An 18,136-nucleotide genomic window follows, 5' to 3' on the forward strand; every position below is an offset into this window, starting at 1 on the left:
CATATGCTTAATCACAATACAATATAAGAAGAATCAGACAGGGATATATTTCCTCAATACTGCCAAAAGCATAATTGTCTTGAGTTTAAATTTCCAAAAATATAATAGAAATGTCAGACTTTATTTAAAGACAGTGAGTAGAAGGGAGTAGGGAGATGACATTTATTGAGCACCTACTGTATCCCAGGCTCTTTACCCCATGCCATACTAAATCATGCTCCTCTGTCTTCAAAGAATTATGTAATATAGTAAGACTAGAGGCCCAGTGCATGATTGAATCATGCATGTGTAGGGTCCCCTACACGCTTTCGCTTTCGATCACAGGGGAGCTGGGTGCCTGTCCGCTGGTGCACCAGGCCTTTCAGAAGCCTCCGGCGCAGCTAAGGCTTCTGAAAGGCCTGGTGCTTGAGTGGACAGGCACCCAGCTCCCACGCTTTTGCTTTCGATCGCAGGGGAGCTGGGTGCCTGAGCGGACAGGCACCCAGCTCCCCCACTTTTGATGGTCCGCGGTGGGACGTGAGCTCGCTGCCCCAGAGGCCCCTTCTGTGCCGCAGCACAGCCATGGCGCAGACGCTGAGCTTAGGCCGCCGCTGGCGACGCGAGTTTAGCGTCCCGCTGGCCCAATCGGCCACCCCGAGTCCCGCCCCCCCCCGCGCCTCCTGGCCAATCGCGGGCATAGCGAAGTTACGGTCAATTTGCATGTTTGTCTATTATTAGGTAGGATGGGCTATTGTGCGTGGTGTTGAATAAGGGAATGCCCAGGACTGGCAGAAGGAAATAAAAATAGAAGAGTAATGCTAGCATGAGGACAGGAGACACTAAACCGAACAGAGATTTAGCAGGGCCCTTAGAGTTAGCTGGAACATTGTTCAAATCCTCAGCTCACTATGAATTTGCTTAGTGTGTCAGCTGCTACCAATTTTGAGCTGCTTTTTCCACATCTGAAAACGCCTACCTCGCAGGGCAGTTATGAAGATGAACTAGACAAGGTATGTAACTATGCTTAGCACACAGAAAGGTGCTGCAAAGACGCTAGCCACTCATCGTAATCGTGGGAGCAGAAAGCCAGAAAGAATCGGAAGGAACATAGATGGGTAAAAGCATCTGCCAAATAAACTGATCTTTTGTTTTTATTTTTGTTTTCGTTAGAATACTCCATCTGCTCTGGGCTACACACCAACGTGGATTTCTTCGCTGCCCCAAATCCGAGGAGCTGTTCCGGCCTCCTCACCACAAGGACTCCCACTCCCTGCGTATCCTGGGCCATTACCATCATATGGCGTGCCCCATGTCTGTCAGTATAATGCTGTGGGGGGGGCCGGGTATCCAGTACAGTGGGTAGGAATTCCCGGACCAGCTCAACAGCCTGTGGTCATGCCTACCCAACCAGGGCCACCGTTCCAGCCAGGAATTAATTTGCCTGCGTTTCCATCATCCTCAGTGCAGAATCCATCCACGAACCCTCCGGGTCCCAAGTGAATCAGAGTAAATGATGAATGAAGAAAAGGGAGCTTTTCTTCAGAATTATTTCCGGGACACCTGAGATATAAAACTTTCTTCTTCTTGGGTTCTGCCATCTTTTCCTCATTTGAGTTTACTTTCCACTGTATTTTTTTGGGTTCCGATGTAGTCTTTGATATAGCTCGTCATTCTGTAGAGCTGTGCAGTTTGTACATAGAACACTGCGCACAGAAATGTTTTTTCACTTCAAATCCTATCCTCTTTGATACTTGATTTTTTAAAAATACTGTTCAGAATGCTTTAAATGAGCTCGGCTTGAGCATTACCATTTCCAGGACACTTACCATGAATTGCTGAAAAGCCTCCATTTTTTACTGCTGCCAACTGCAGCTGGATGATACTTTTCTTTAAAATGTATAAGAACTATTTAAATTGATATTCCCCCAATGTGGACAAAGTGAGATCCTCCGACAGCCGGAGTCTTGTGGGATTCTTCACATGTTTGTCTTAGGTTTACCTCTCCCAGAAGGCAGGGTAATGCTGCAGGAAATGTTTTGGTGTATAAAATTAGAATAACTTTTGTCAACTAATATAGAACATGAGCCCTTTTTAATGTGATTTTCTTCCCGTCTTCACAGCTGTAGGAGTGAAGCCTTGTTCTAGGTGAGGCGGAAAGAAAGGATAAAAACAGAACTGTAACAGTTCCTTGATTCTGCAGATAATGTAGCTGTTTTAGGATTTCCATAGTAATTCAAAGCAGCTGTCTCCTTGTTTCTCATGTGCACACTGCGTTGTTTTTGAGCATCTGAGAGGCATTGGTTTGGCTTGCATTCTTTTGCAAGGGATATATTGCAGCTGATACGAATCTCATTTGGGGGGGAATCTTTGTATTCCTAACAAAGAGGATTCAAGTCACACCTCTATTGACCCATTCTTCTGAAGTGAAATTTACTTGACACAGTAGGTTTTGTAGGTTTCAAGACTTACACATGAAACACTGGCTTTACAGGGTTCTAAGAGATGTGGGGTATACACTGTCCTGCAGTGAAATAGTAGACCCTTGAAGTATACTATTTAATTGCCCTTAGCTTTTTTTTATTGCCTTTTTTTTTAGTTGTTCTAATTTCTAGTTAGTATCTATAGCCTCTTGTTTTTAGATCTTAGATTATTTTTGCAACCTCTTTAGAATCTGCGAGAGGTCACTGTCAAGTTGCACTTTACTGGGTTTTATCCAGTTTTAGGAGGAGGGAAGGCAATGTCAAAATATACACTTTTGGTTTTCAAAGAAGGTTAACTATAATCATCTTAAAAGGCTGGTCACAGAGTTACCTAATGCTCCGTCTGTGAAACCTGAGTCAAATTCGTAAATGGTATTTACCGACCGCCACGTAGACATGTTTAAAATACTTTTCCCTCTTGACAATTTCAAGGTGGTTTCCAGTGCACGTTTACCTTAAGAACAAGTACTGTCTACTGGTAAACATTCCAAATTCTCACCCAATATTTCTGTGAACAGATTTTCTTCCATATTCCACTACAAATTTTTGCCCATGAGCCTGCCAGGTAATGAAGCAAACTTGATGGGTGTCGTTTGGTTTTTTTGCACCGTTTACTTTGTGACATTCAGTGCCCTTTCTAAAAAGATATATGTCTTATACTGCTTACCTGAGGATTGCCCTCGCCATGGTGAAGATTCTGTCACTATCATTTGGGGCATGGAGGGTAGCATTTTGAGAATTGCTGTTGGTAAGAGCCAAAGTTTCTTTGCATATAACATGCTAGTTTGGATGAGTCTTCCTAAATCTTTTGTACACATTCTTCAAATTCCTTCTACAGTATTGCTTTGCGAGTTGAAGTGATTTTAGGACAGTAGTATAATGCAAATGCTTGCATTGCAGTGTTTACCATCTATAGAAAAACAATGTGCCTGAAATTTGTAATTCTTTCAAACTGCTCGTGTTTCATTAGAAGATTTGGATTTGTGTGATTACATTGAGACTTATAACCTAGAACAGCGGTCGCCAACCTTTCAGACCTCCGGTTAGCGACCACTGACCCAGAAAGTGAAAATACTGCAGGTTTTAAGGTCCCTTCTCCTCTAGTCAAAATCCTTTTTTTTTTTTTACTTTTTAATTTTGGGAGGGAGGAAGGGAGAAAGAGAGATAGAGAGTGAGAGACATCTATGGGCTGCCTCCTGTACACACCCTGACTGCAGATGGAACCCGGTACGTGCCCTGACCGGGACTCGAATCTGTCACCTTTCAGTGTCCAGGACAACGCGCCAACCAACTGAGCCACACCAGCCAGGGCTCCAGCCACAGTCCTTTTAAACAGTGTACCTACCCCAAGATGAAAAAAGCTCCATGGATGATATGCACAATTACATTTATGAATGGCTGCTCTATATCACATGCCCCACCACGTTTGGCCACCACCTCTGTTTTATGTCTGATTCATCATTTGTTTGCCTGCAGACTTTTGCAGTGCCTTGTAGTATTTAGAATCTTTTCAGATTTTTTGCTGGAAAGAAAAGTAGTCTTCTAAAGTTTGAAGATGGTGAATAGTGTACTGCCGCGTCCATGCTGACTGCAGTGGTTGGGTTAACATATATGTTATGTATACATTGTGTATATGTAACGTGTGTGTGAGTTTAAAAATGCAAAAAAAAACAAAAAAACAACCAGTGACATTGTGCGGAAATGAAGAAAACAGTGTTATTCACATCACTGTGGGGTTTTTTATTTATTTTTTTTTTCCATTACTTAAATGTTTGATTCAGCTTATAGTCACTTTGACTGTAAATATTGGCTAGTTTTCTATATAGGGATTTTGCATTATTTCCTAACTTTTTGCTAAATCATATACTAGTGCTGTTTGCATCCTTGCTGAGGTACTTTTCCAACCCAGAAATAGTTAATTCTTGAGGTAAAGCTCAGAAGTTCCCTTCTTACTTAACCAAGAGCCTACTGTATGTATAACAAGGGCCTTCTACCCAAACACAAACTGTCCTTTTCATTTTCCTTCTTGTGGGAGAGAAAAGGGTTTATTATGTCATCTGCTTGTAACGTTTATTTGGGGGGGGGGGGTAGTCTGTATGTCCAGCCGCCATGTTTACTTCTCAAAGTGCAAGTCTGACGAATAGTACTGTACCTCCATATGTGCTAATGTGAGCATCTCTTCATGAATTACCTGCTGCTATGTTTGTGAAGTTGGGTGTAACATCTTAAGAACATGAAACCAGTATTGGTGTAAATCTAATGAAAATTACCCTATGTATATTTGTAGCAGTCTTGAATCTCTGTTTAAGGTAATTTGCTGTAATATAACCAATATCCATTCTGTTTCTCATCCTCTTCTTACCCGTTTTATATCGAGCATGAATTCTAATGGTTTGACAGCAAAATTATCTGTGGAAGTTGAAAAGGCACTTTTCCGCTGCGATTTTTAGATTGAGTGTAGAGTGTTTTGAGTGTAGAGTATGATGGGATGTATCATTTTAGAACCCCAGGTTTAATTCCAGTCCAGTTGCTTTTGTTAATCTACCTCGTTTTCAGTGCTGTTTGGGGGTGCACAAGTAAACACTGCCTGTGAAACTTGCTTTTTTTTTTTTTTTTTTTGCCTTGATTCTCAGTATTCTTTCAGGTTATTAACCTAGCCTGCCTCTTTGTCCCAGCGTTTAACTCTGAATTTGTGATGAGAGGGGCTATCACTCTGCCACCGATCTGTGTTTAAGTGAGGAGAGCCACACGCATCTCTGAAATAAGCTTTGGGGATTTGGGGGTGGAGAGCAGATAAATAAATCCAGCTTGTGGCAATATAAGAATTAGTTGTAGGAATTAGCTGTCAAATGAGCAAATGATAAGAAAGCACCCAAATTAGACAGTTCAGTGCCTGTAACTTTGTGTCTTTTATTAGAGATGCGTTTCCTATCTGTGTTCCTAAAGGGCTATGGGAGAAACTGTTTAACTAACTACCACGGTGAAATAGCTTGACAAATCCTACAGCGGTGGCCTGTCATTCAGCATATTAGCATCTGCGAGATATTTGCAGCGATGTTTGGTTACCTGGAAATAGCTGTAAGCTTTCACTTGAATTGTAGTTGGTGATAACTTGATCCCATCTCTAAAGTTTATTGGAGGCATTGACTTTCTTTGCTGTCTTTTCCGAGTGATGAAAATGATGCATTCCTTTTTCCCCAAAAAACTCAGCAAATGTTTGTAAACCACATGGCCCTTGTTCCACATGTTTACCATGTGCAACACTACAGCATATTTCATGGCAACAAATACTGTATTTCAGGCTTCGTGCACAAGTACATTCCTGAGGTATATGTGCCATCAGTTTGGGATTCAGTTTCTTCATCTTTTTGTTTCAGAAAAATTGGAGATGACATGTGGGCCATTTTCTGGAATAGATTGTTCACATTTCATTCTGATTATCGGCGACTTATTTCCCCACCCGATGAATCAGAAAAGGGTGGGTGGCATAGAAAAGACAATTAATTGATTTGGTAAATGTAATTTCTGGGATCGACATTTTTAAAAAACAACAACAGACTATAAAATGGCGACAGTCAAACTTGCTAAAATCCTTTGAAGTGAAATTAGCACGAAACTTTAATGGAGCCAAATGCCTTCAGGTCACCCCGGAGATAGTTTTACATGTGAAGGATGAACACAAACATTGGTCAGGTCTTGACAGCCGACTTAGGCAGGGGCCTGGGATAGTGACTGGGTTACACTGAAGTTATTTTTAACTGAGATAGCTAACAGAGTGTACACACCACCAGCTCCCATTCTGGAAGGTTTTCTTTTCATTTTTAAAAAGTTCAAAAGGCTGAAAGTCAAGCAAGAAGGGAAGAGAGAAACTGGGCTCTTGAGAGAAAAAAAGTGCCAGTGTAAAATAAATTCCTAATTGTGTGCTTGTCATCCTTCCAGTTTTTGTGTGTTGTTTTTTTTTAAGTTGCATTTCCTTTTCACTATATTTTAAGATTTCAGATTGAGGTTTGTGGTCCAGTACATACCCTCAGCAGAAATCGTGACTGATCGGAAAGTGCAAGGTCTGCCATGCTCAATCACATAAAGCTTTGTTTGATATGAATATTAAGCATGTAGACCTAGTTCAGCATGGGAGCCACTCAGGAAGTTTATGCAATTAATAAACTTTCATGCATAATTTACTATGAAGTATACAGAATTTCAGTCACATCTCTACATTTAACATTTAGTTGTATATGTGAACTCTTTTTTTTTTTTCATTGATTTTTTTTTTTTTAAGAGAGAGGAAGGGGGAGAAAGAGAGAGGAATATCGATCAGTTGCCTCCAGTACACTCCCTGACCGGGGATTGAACCCGCAACCTGGGTATGCGCCCTGACCTGAAATCCAACCTACCACCTGTTAGTGTACAGGACAATGCTCCAACCAACTGAGCCACACCGGCCAGGGCTGAACTCTCTTTTCTTAATTGGGGAATGTAGCGTTATATAGAATGTTGTTAAACTTCATTTTAATCCTTGACATTAACTTTTTTTTTTTTTTTTTTTTTGGGTAAACCAAGTGATCTGCCTTTAAGCAGTTGTCTTATTTTGGTTATTTGAAACTGTGACTTTTATTTCATTTGTACCCAACCATTGTATTTTGTTTCCTGGAAATTTTGTTTTCAAACAGAAAATAAAGGCTGTGTTAAAATGAGTATGTCATCTTATTAAAATACTGTCGGAGTCACTGAAGTCATCTGGCTTAAACTAGTTCTTCACTTACCAAATTTAATTCGGCAGATATTTAAAATCAAGTCCTGTAGATTACACTGGCTGATCAGACCAACCAAGCTGTGTTATCTCTCGATTTATAGCCCCAACAAATTTTGAGTCGGACCTCTTTTCCACATTGTCAATCAGCGATTAGTGTCACTATGATTTACTGAGCACCTACTTTGTTAGGTAGGCTTTTATCTGTGATATTTTAATTCATAAAACAATCCGATAAACTAGGTCTGTTACTATCTACACTTTACAGAGAAAATTGGAGAATCAAAGAGATTAAAGAATTCACCAAGGTAACAAGAGCTAGTAAATGGTGAAGCCTGGATCCAAACCCAGGTCTATCTGGCTCTAAAGCTCATGGGAAAAATCCCAAGCTGTACTGTCAGATGTACTACATGAAACATAATCCAAATACATTTTCAGTAGGTTTTCATCAAATTAGAGGATTAGTATGTATTCTTTTACACATCTTACATCAAGTTCTATCTAGTACTTGTTTCATAATTTCAGCCATAGTATATGTAGTACAAGAAAATTCAAAATATGCCCTCTGCACATACTTATTATTTCTTTTCATATTGACTGATTATGGTCCACCTTTAGAAAAAAAGTACATTTGGCTATGCCCCTCCCTCATTTCTTGTCACCACAATACTGTGATTTAGGAGACTATCAATGATGTCAGATCACTTGTTCATTTGGTAATTTAGGTAGAAAGATCATGCATGTGTTTATACAAACAGTCATCGAGGAAGAGATCATTCAGAAATATTCAAGATTCAGTAGGGATTATTTTTTGTATTAAAAATTGGCACTTTTTTATTTCAATGTGAGAGATTGCCAGTGAAATTAAAGTGGTTTTCCTTTTTTAGAAAATAAATATAAACCACAAAAATCAGTGTAAATTGTATCCCTTACATATTTTCCCAGACAGTACTTTATCTATAGGTAGGGTTTTTTTGTTTGTTTGTTTGTTTATTTCAGAGAGGAAGGGAGAGAGAAAGATCAATGATGAGAGAAAATCATTGATCTGCTGCCTCCTGCACGCACCCTACTGAGGATAGAGCCCGCAATCCGGGCATGTGCCCTCGACTGGAATCGAACCTGGGACCCTTCAGTCCGCGGGCTGACGCTCTATCCACTGAGCCAAACCGGCCGGGGCAGGTAGGGATTTTTAATGATGTTAATTCCATCATTAAAAGCACATGGTGTATGCTTCCATACTTACTCGTTATAGCTTTTTGGTGGAGTCTTTAGAGTTTTCTATGTATAATATGTCATCTGCAAATAATGACAGTTTTACCTTTTGCAACAACATGGATGGACCTGGAGAGCGTCATGCTAAGTGAAATAAACCAGTTAGAGAAATACAAATACCACATGATCCACACATATGTAGAATCTAATAAATAAAATAAACTAACAGAATACAGACTCATTGATACAGAGAACAGACTAGCAGCTGTCAGAGGGGGAGGGGGGTGGGGGGCTCAGTGAAAAAGGTGAAGGGTTTAAGCAAAAAAAACACAACAGACAGCAGTATGGTGATTACCAGAGGGAAGGGGGGATGAGGGGAGGTTGAAGAGAGTAAAGAGGAGATAAATGGTGATGGAAGGAGACTTCACTTGGGGTGGTGAACACAATACGATGTGTTATAGAATTGTATACTACCTGAAACCTATGTAATTTTATTAACCAGTGTTACCCCCAATAAATTCAATAAAAAATGAGAGTTCCCAGGTGATATATTAATATCATACATATTAATGTAACTAGGGTTAAGAGCCACCGTCTTGTTTCCTTTAGTAACCAAATGCCCTCCCTGTTATTAGCCAGTGGCTGGCTCAAGAAACTCAAGCAGCCCTATCTGGTTTGGCTCAGTGCATAGAGCATTGGCCTTCGGACTGAAGGGTCCCGGGTTCGATTCCGGTCAAGGGCATGTACCCTGGTTACAGGCACATCCCCAGTAGGGGGTATGCAGGAGGCAGCTGGTGGATGTTTCTCTCTTGTCAATGTTTCTGGCTCTCTATCCCTCTCTCTTCCTCTCTGTAAAAAAAATCAATAAAATATACTTTTTAAAAAGAAAAAGAAAAGAAACTCAAGCAATATGGCTGTCTCATTAGACATTCTAATGGATTGTTTTCTATAACCATATGAGTTTATAGGCTCTCAAACAGGCTCCACAGATTTGAGCAAGAGAGAAAGCTTAAGTGGGCCCCTTGCAGAAACTGAACAGCTAGGTACTATTTAGGTGGAAGATGTCAGAAGATAATCCAAGTGAACTCTCCATGAAACCTCTTTATGCTTCTCTCCACCCTTCAAACACTTATTAGGTGCTTACTGTGCAGTTATTATGCCAAGGACATTGCTTCATCATATATATATATATGATGTTTTACAGAGAGGAAGGGAGAGGGATAGAGAGAAACATCGATGAAAGAAAAACATAAATCAGCTGCCTCTTGCACACCCCTACTGGGGATGTGCCCGCAACCCAGGTACATGCCTTTGACCTGAATCAAACCTGGGACCCTTCAGTCCGCAGGCCGACACTCTATCCACTGAGCCAAACCGGTTCGGGACCATCTAATCTTCTGAGATAGCTATCATTACCATCTCCCTTCTAAGTGCCCAGCTTTATTCCTGTTAAATAAATTAATGAGTCCCTATGTCACAGATCCAGTAAGGGGTCAAGAGGTTAAGTAACATGTTAAAGGAGTTGAACTGGTATTGGAACCCAGATCTTACATCCAAAGCACACACTTTTTTTTAACTAAAAATTTTTTTTATTGATTTCAGAGAAGAAGGGAGAGGGAGAGAGAGAAACATGATTATGAGAGAGAATCATCCATCAGCTACCTCCTGCACACCCCACACTGGGGATCGAGCCCAAAATCCAGGCATGGGCTCTGACCGGGAATCGAATCTTGACCTCCTGGGTCATAGGTTGATGCTCAACCACAGCCAAGCCGGCTGGCTACAGCAGGCTTTTTCATCTCTCCTTCAGCTCAACCCCAAATTCTCTGGAAAGGTATATAAAGGTTGGCTCCTGCCCTGGCCAGTTTTGCTCAGTGGATAGAGCGTCGGCCTGCTGACTGAAGGGTCCAGGGTTCGATTCTGGTCGGGGGTGCATGCCCAGATTGCAGGCTCGATTCCCAGGTAGCCGATCAATGATTCTCATCATTGGTGTTTCTGTCTCTCTCTCTCCCTCTCCCTTCCTCTCTGAAATCAATAAAAATATATTGAACATGCCCCTTCCTCGTCTAAGTCAGTGACAAACTCAATGTAACTCCTCTTGATTCTAAAACCTGCCACCAATAGATCTGCAGAGAAAGAAGTAAATTAACCATGATAAACATTGTCTTTCAGGAAAGGCGAGGGGCATACTATTATCAACCACCAGGTCTGAGCCTGCACCGTTTCCACCTGCGTAGGAAAAAGGAACTAATTCACAGGCATAGAACAGTGTCTGGGAGTCCATTGTTTTAAAAATATTTTTTTATTGATTTCAGAGAGGAAGGAAGAGGGAAGAGATAGAAACATTCATGATGAGAGAGAATCATTGATTGGCTGCCTCCTGCACGCCCCCCACTGGGGATCGAGTCCGCAACCCGGGCATGTTTCCTTGACCGGAATCGAACCTGGGACCCTTCAGTCCACAGGCTGGCACTCTATCCGCCGAACCAAACCGGCTAGGGCGGGAGGCCATTTATTGATGTGCCCTTTTGGTTATTAATTCTCACCAGAGGGTATTTTTCCCACTGACTTTTAGAGAGAGTAGAAGGGAGGGAGGGTATGGGGGGGGAGAGAGAGAGAGAGAGAGAGAGAGAGAGAGAGAGAGAAACACTGATGTGAGAGAGACACTTTGATTGGTTGCCTCCTGCACGCACCCTGACCCAGGCCAGGGATCAAACCTGCAACCCAGGTACGTGCTTTGATTGAGAATCGAACCTGCATGGGCTGATGCTCTGACCACTGAGCCACACCAGCCAGTGCTCGATGTACCTCCCTGTACTGGGGATGTGCATCGATGTACCTCCTTGCTTAAGTAGTCTGTACTTGGGCCAGGGCCTGCCCTAAAAGAGCAGCGATTCTCAAACGTGAGAGTGCACCTGGAGCACTAGCGAGATCTGCAAAAACTCGACACAAGCACTCTGTTCAAACACCTGCTTTAAGAGACTGGACCAAATTTTAGTGTGGCTTCTAGCAGCCTAAGGCAGAGTTCTCACCCGGAAAAGCTCAGGACGGTCCAAAGAACTTACCTTCCCCTGTCCCTTTGCGTTGTAGATGTACCTCCCACAGCTCCAGGGCGTCTCTCTCAAGGGCCATTCCCTTGAACTGCAATCATCAGGAAGCCTAGGGCCTTTATCTCCCAGTCTCGGTGGGAGGATAGACTCCTGACTTCCGTAATGGACAGCTAGCAGACACAGCCGGCCTAACTGCACCTACACTGAGCAACCCGTTGTGGTTTTTCCCTTCCCTGACACCACTGAGCCCCTGCTTGCTCCTCTCCCTGCTTCAAATGCCCAGGCCCCCCTGCACAAATGGGAACGGGGCTCAGCCTTCCCCCTAGTCAGTAGCGGCTGAATGAAATGTCTTCACTGCTTTAACTATTGCCCTATCTTTGACGATACTTAAACCACAGGTTGCTCCGCACTTGCACCACCAGAGTTTCTGGTTCTGGAGTTCTGGAGCGAGGCCTGACAATTTACATTTCCAGCAGTTTGTAGGTGATGCTGATATGCCGATCGAGGGAGAATCACTGCTCTGGCTCATGGTCCCTGTTCACCTAGGGAGGGTAGAGATACGATTTTCTAGTGATACAACTTCCTGGACACTTCATTTGGCTGCCTGTATATTTCATTTGACTGCCGGTATATTTCATTGGAGGGGATTCAGAATGCTAATAAGTGCCAAGCATCTTGTCAAGTTCTGCTCCGTTGCCTCTTCAGATCTGTTAAAGAGAGTAACCCGGCTCATCCTGTTGCAAATTCGATTTCTTAGCACTTTACCTACGGACTTGGCTCATTCTCCCTGGCTTTCTGCTCCACATTTGCGGTTCAGAGCTTGGATAGGAAATCATGGGCTGAGGTCAGGGCTGTCAAGCTTCTCTTTTCTGATCTCTGAGAATATTACACTTAGTCTTGCCTCCTTGCATTCCAGCTGACGGCATTTACAGAGAGAGACATCATCACATTAGGGGGCCTGAAGAACAAGGCAATACTATGCACCTTTATGCAGATCACCTCATTCCAATCGCCTGTGCCAGTTTCCTAATCAGTGAGACATTTTATTTTTTATTTTTTTTAAAGTATATTTTATTGATTTTTTACAGAGAGGAAGGGAGAGGGATAGAGAGCCAGAAACATCGATGAGAGAGAAACATCGACCAGCCGCCTCCTGCACACCCCCCACCGGGGATGTACCCGCAACCAATGCCCTTGACCGGAATCGAACCCGGGACCCCCCAGTCCGCAGACCGATGCTCTATCCACCGAGCCAAACCGGTTTCGGCGAGTGAGACATTTTAAGTGCGAGTTTTACTGTAAGTCAGCGAAGCCCACTATTACCTGACCCTCAGCAACTGCATATCTCTTAATACAGGCAGGAGGGCTGCTGTGTTTTGAGTCCCAAGGACAATAAGCAACTGCTTTATTGCCAAATAACATAGAATGCCAACTTCTTTTTTTTAAATCATCTGAGGACATGCTTAGAGAGAAGAGAGAGAGAAAAAAATCAATGGAAAAAAAGTATCCTCGGGTGATGATTGAATGAATCTCTATCTCTATCTCTATCTCTATCTCTATCTCTATCTCTATCTCTATCTCTATCTCTATCTCTATCTAATTTAGAATTGGAGTCCTTGTAGTAATTTTACCAGACTTCCCTGACAGATTGATTCACAATGAGGTGTAAAAACAGAGGTCCTAACTATAGGACACTACACCTCAGTGAATACCAGAAAGGAAAACTGGTAGTTTAATTTGTGTTGGTGCTTATCTCCCTGCCTAAAGAGATCCTGAGGACAATGGATAGTCAATTTCACTTTTTCTCTGCATTGCCTTGGGCAAAAAATAATAATAATGTAAGTTTCACTATTCATTAACTGGGGCCAACAACTCTTCAAAAAATTGCAGTTGCTAAAAGTTAAATTAATTGCTTCAGAAATTGTGGTGGTTATTATTTTTAATGTTCCACAGCGTCCTTCCTTCTCATGCATTAAAAGCTATACATTATAGTCCTGGCCGGTGCGGCTCAGTGGAGTGTCCACCCGCGTACTCAAGGGTCGAGGGTTCACATTGGGCACGGACCAGGATTGCAGGTTCAGTCTCGCCCTCAGTGTGGATGCCTTACAGGAGGCAACCAATGGATGTGTCTCTCTCACATCGATGCTTTTCTCTCTCTCTTTCCCTCCCTCCCTTCCACTCGCTCTAGGAAATCAATAGAAAAAAATATCCTCGGGTGAGGATTACCAACAACAAAAGAGCTACACGTATTATTTTTTTTTCCCCCTGAAATGAAAATTCCACCTTCCAGAGAATTTTAGCATACTTTAACTTAATCCAATTAATCCACTCCGCTTCCTTTCCCATGATGCATCGCTCCTTCTCCCTCTTCCCTGGGAAAGGCAGTAAATACCATGAAGCAACTCGGTGGGTGCTGGGAGTTGAGGTGCAAATCCTAAACATATATCATCACGCCCCGCCACTGGTGATCCTGTGAGACCAAGGGCTGACGGGGAGGGAATTTGGTTCCTCGCCTGTATACGGAGGCCATGGAGAAAACTACAACTCCCAGGATGCCTCTCTGCCCCGCCCCGCCCCCACTCCGCAGCTAGAAAGTGTGTACCATCAATACTAGGCAACATGGCTTCCGGAAGTGGAAGGAAGAGGCTTCACCACTTTTGAAGCGGTGAGGAGCGGTAGGAGAGGGGGAAAAAAAAAAGATTGAAGTGACCAGAGCCCGTCATTGCTTTTATCCTCCCAGTCTTTCCTAAATCCCGTTGGCCTCATCCCTCCTCTCCCCCCCCAAATCCAATCAGTGGTCTCTTCCCACCCCGCCCTCGCTCCCGCGCTCCCGCCCCTCGGGAATCCTTTTCCCACCCCCTCGCCCCCCGCGGAGTGCGCACGCGCTCGCCCCCAGCTTCGCGCCCAGATCGCCGCTCAGCTCGCTCGCGCAGCCGCAGCCGCCGTCTCGTCTGCCCGCCGACGAAGCATGGGCGTCCAGGGCTTCCAGGAGTTCCTGGAGAAGCGCTGTCCCGGGGCCGTGGTCCCCGTGGACCTTCTCAAACTCGCACGCACGGTCTCGCGCCAGCAGCAGCAGTTCCAGCATTGCCAGCTGCCGCCTCCGGTGGCCCTGGCGCCCGGGGCTCCGCGCGTCGCCAGGGGACCCGGTCCTCTGCAGCCGCCGCTCCCGCCCCCTGGCTTGGGCGCCTACTCCGGGGGCGCGGGGCCGACTCGGCACCATCACCCGGCTCACCACTTCCACCACCATGGCCCGGGGCATCCCGGCCTCCACCCGCCGCCCCCGCCGCCGCCGCCCCCTCCCCCTCCGCTTCCAGGGGCTCGGGTGCTGGTAGACGCGGGCTCGGCGCTGCAGCGGCTCTATGGCGGCTACCAGACGGATTGGGTGTGTGGCGGCCAGTGGAACGCCATGCTGGGCTACTTGTCAGCGCTGTGCCAGGCTTGTGCCTATCCCGGCGGCGAGGGCCTGGAGCTGGTCGTCATGTTCCCCGGGGGCCTGGGCAAGGACCGGCTAGCTGAGTGGGGCCGTCGGTGCCAGACTGAGCGGCAGACAGCGCAACTGATCGTGGGACACGTGGGCAACAAGGGCACCCCTCCTCCACGGGCCTGGTTCCTGCCACCGGCCTGCCTGAGCCACTGCGTGAGGCTGGCACTCATCCGTTTCCGGGTCAAGGTGAGGGAAGGGCCCTATCTTAATGTGCCCCACACCTGTTCCCTCCTAACTAAACACCTACCCACCCATCCCCCCACTTAACTGCCTCCCCTCCACCCATTTACCGCCCAGCTAACGCATTTGCCTACCTACCCTCGATCATTTTCTCCATCTCCCCACCCCCTTCAAACCATCCCTTATCCATTCGCTCAACCTCCTTAACCACATTTCTACCCATGTCATCCCAATAACTCCCTTTACCTTCCATTTATCCAGTTGGCCTGTCCCCGGGTTGTAGAAGCATTTCTTTTGTATCCCCAACTTTCTCCTGCTGTTTTCTGCCTAAAGCTGAAATGCCTTTTTCCAATTTTTTTCCACTTGGCATCTCTCTTCTGTATGTGTCTTTCCAACCCTGAAGCAAATCAGTTAAACAGATGTTAATTGAACACCTTCTACAATATTCCCCCCCCCCCCCATTTTGACCTAGTGCTTCTCCCTCCCCCACCCGTGTGTCCATTCAACCTTTGTTTTTTTCATTTCAACAGGTACCTCCTCCCGTAGCCTAAACACACAAGCAAAAAACAAACACACACACAAAACACCCACCCCACTGATTCAGTTACTGTTCAACAAGTATTAACTCACTGAGAAGGAGAGATTGAAAAAAACATGAGACATGGTCCTACCCTTGGAAAAATCAAATATGTATACAGGAAATATTTATTTCGTGGTATAAATGTGTACGTGATTATGCTTTACGGTACATATTGCAAGTACAGTCCCTGTTTGGTGTGTTGCGGGGGGGGGGGGTATCTGGGGGCTAAAATGGTCAGGGGAGGTTTCCTTGAAGAAGTTGGCCCTCACCTGGGTCTTCGAAGACGGGTTGGCTTTTGAATGGGTTGCTGGTTTGGGAGGAGGCTGCTTTAAGGGGGAGAAAGAAAAGGAGCAGAAGCCACCGGAATATGAAGCGGGTGAGGAGGCCCCACGGGCCGTTAAGTCTAATCTCCCCCATGTAGTTGGTCACTGCCTATGGGGCCTGGGGAAGAGCTTGGCAGCATCCCCAGTTCTTGGCACTGCTATGGCTCTGTTGCTTTCCCATGCTCTTAGGTTTCAAGTTCCTACGTGTGGGGAATAGCAAGGCCTGAGAAGTAAAGGAGGTGGGCAGGAAGAAGAAGAAAAAGAGTGCAGGATCGGGTAGGGCAAAACCCTCAAATCCATTCAGCCGCTGCGGCTCTGAGGGATGTGCTCACAGTCAGAAGACAGGACAGGAAATTGTGGGGATCATAAACTAAAGAAATGGGGCTGCAGGGAGTAATGAGAGAAAAAAAAGAATCGCAGCTGAGACACTGAAAGACCCGCATAGAGAAGCTTACAGTGGTCATAGAGCTTGTGGCTAGAGTTCGGTCATACTAGACTCCTTGTGCTCTCGGCTTCAAATCTGTGCCTACGCTGGGGAAGTTATAGCTGCTTTTAATAATGAAAAATCCAATCATGAGCCACGTCAAATGTACAAAGCCAAAATATATATATATATATATATATATCAAGCTCCTTTTGCTGGCCTTCCTGACTGAACACTTTTTAGTAGATTCGTCATTCATGGCTGTTCTTTCCACTTTGTTTTCATCACTGCCACTCAAGCTTTTTTTTTTTTTTTTAAAAATACATTTTTAAAAATTGATTTTATGGAGACAGGAAGAAGAGAGAGAGAGAGAAACATCGATCAGTTGCCTCCCATATGCTCCTGACCGAAGGCTCCTGACTGTAGGCTCCTGACCTGGGAATCAAACCCCCAACCTAGGTATGTGCCCTGATCCGGAATCCTTCCGGCTACCTTTTGGTGCCCAGGACAATGCTCAACCAACTGAGCCACACCGGCCAGGGCCCACCCAAGCTTGAAGGACTTTTTTTTAATATATATTTTTATTGATTTCAGAGAGGAAGGAAGAGGGAGAGAGAAACATCAGTGATGAAAGAGAATCATTGATTAGCTGTCCCCTGCATGCCCCCCCACTGGGGATCGAGCCCACAACCTGGGCATGTGCCCTTGACCGGAATTGAACCCGGGACCCTTCAGTCCGCACGTCGACGCTCTATCCACTGAGCCAAACCAGCCAGGGCATTGAAGGATTTTTTTACCTCATTGTCATTAACTGGGTTGCTGGCAATAATGGCTCACATTGATAGAATGCTTAGTGTGTGCCAGGTGCTAAATTATGTGCTTTAACAAAACAAAAACAAAAATTCTCTCATTCGATCCTCACAGTAACCAGTGAAAGTGTCTGATTCCTTTTCCAAATCAGGAAACTGAGGCACAGGAAGTTTAGAAACTTGCCTGGAGTCACCCAGCAATAAATGGCAGAGCTGGGATTCTGGGACTCATGCCCAGGCTGGCTGGCTCCAAAGCTCATCCTCTTAACAACGGTGCTCTCTAAGAGGAATCTTTCTAAAGTGCCAGTGCGATTAGGTCATCCCCACACTTGACTAAAATCTTCCCCGGCTCCTGGGTAAAGACAGGTCTGGGGGGTTCATTTCTATAGGGTGTCCCCCCCAAAAAATGTATGCACACTTGGAATTATTATAAAGGCAGTGTTTATTAAAATACATGTCATTTTCATAATGTAATAGAATCAGCTGTTAAAGTGTGTATACCTTTTGGGGGGGATACCCTTGTATTACTCATTTTTCGAGTGCTTGCTATATAGGCTGGGGACTGTGCTGGTTGCTGAGGATTCAGAGGTGAATAAATGCCCCCTGCCCTCAATGAGGTCAGTTTAGTAACAGCCAGACTGAAAGCAGAATTGCAGATGCCGTGGGCTAATTGCAAAAGATCATGCATGTGTCTAGCTGCTTTTAATAACGTGGCCCTTATGGGGGGGAGTGGGGGGCATGCTTAATTCTGAGTGAGGGTGTGAACGTTGGAGGCGGCTTCACAGGCTGATGCTGAGTGTTGAAGGGGGCTGGGAAGAATAGTTCAGACAGTGCCCGAGGGTATGGAGACCTAAAATGGCCTGTG

At 44.8% G+C, this 18,136-nt stretch overlaps 2 protein-coding genes across 8 annotated transcripts in view; both read left to right on the forward strand.

Annotated features, from left to right (window-relative positions):
* WNK3 (WNK lysine deficient protein kinase 3) overlaps positions 1-7,104 on the forward strand; it is a 121,747-nt gene extending 114,643 nt beyond the window's left edge. For all 3 annotated transcript variants that reach the window (XM_079765008.1, XM_079765007.1, XM_079765009.1), the window contains one exon: positions 1,150-7,104. In XM_079765008.1, the coding sequence (XP_079621134.1) occupies positions 1,150-1,479 (330 nt within the window). In that variant the 3' untranslated portion in view covers positions 1,480-7,104. The remainder of the gene's footprint in view (positions 1-1,149) is intronic.
* A 7,012-nt stretch (positions 7,105-14,116) lies between these two features.
* The window catches only part of FAM120C (family with sequence similarity 120 member C), a 66,698-nt gene continuing 62,678 nt past the window's right edge, over positions 14,117-18,136 (forward strand). For 2 of the 5 annotated variants that reach the window (XM_079765556.1, XM_079765555.1), the window contains exon 1: positions 14,118-15,141. In XM_079765556.1, the coding sequence (XP_079621682.1) occupies positions 14,440-15,141 (702 nt within the window). In that variant the 5' untranslated portion in view covers positions 14,118-14,439. Of the gene's footprint in view, positions 15,142-18,136 lie in introns of all 5 variants that reach the window. The other 3 variants (XM_079765553.1, XM_079765554.1, XM_079765552.1) reach the window with 3 other exon arrangements.

The sequence above is a fragment of the Cnephaeus nilssonii genome (genome assembly GCF_951640355.1).
Source record: "Cnephaeus nilssonii genome assembly, chromosome: X".
NCBI classification, from domain to species: domain Eukaryota; kingdom Metazoa; phylum Chordata; class Mammalia; order Chiroptera; family Vespertilionidae; genus Cnephaeus; species Cnephaeus nilssonii.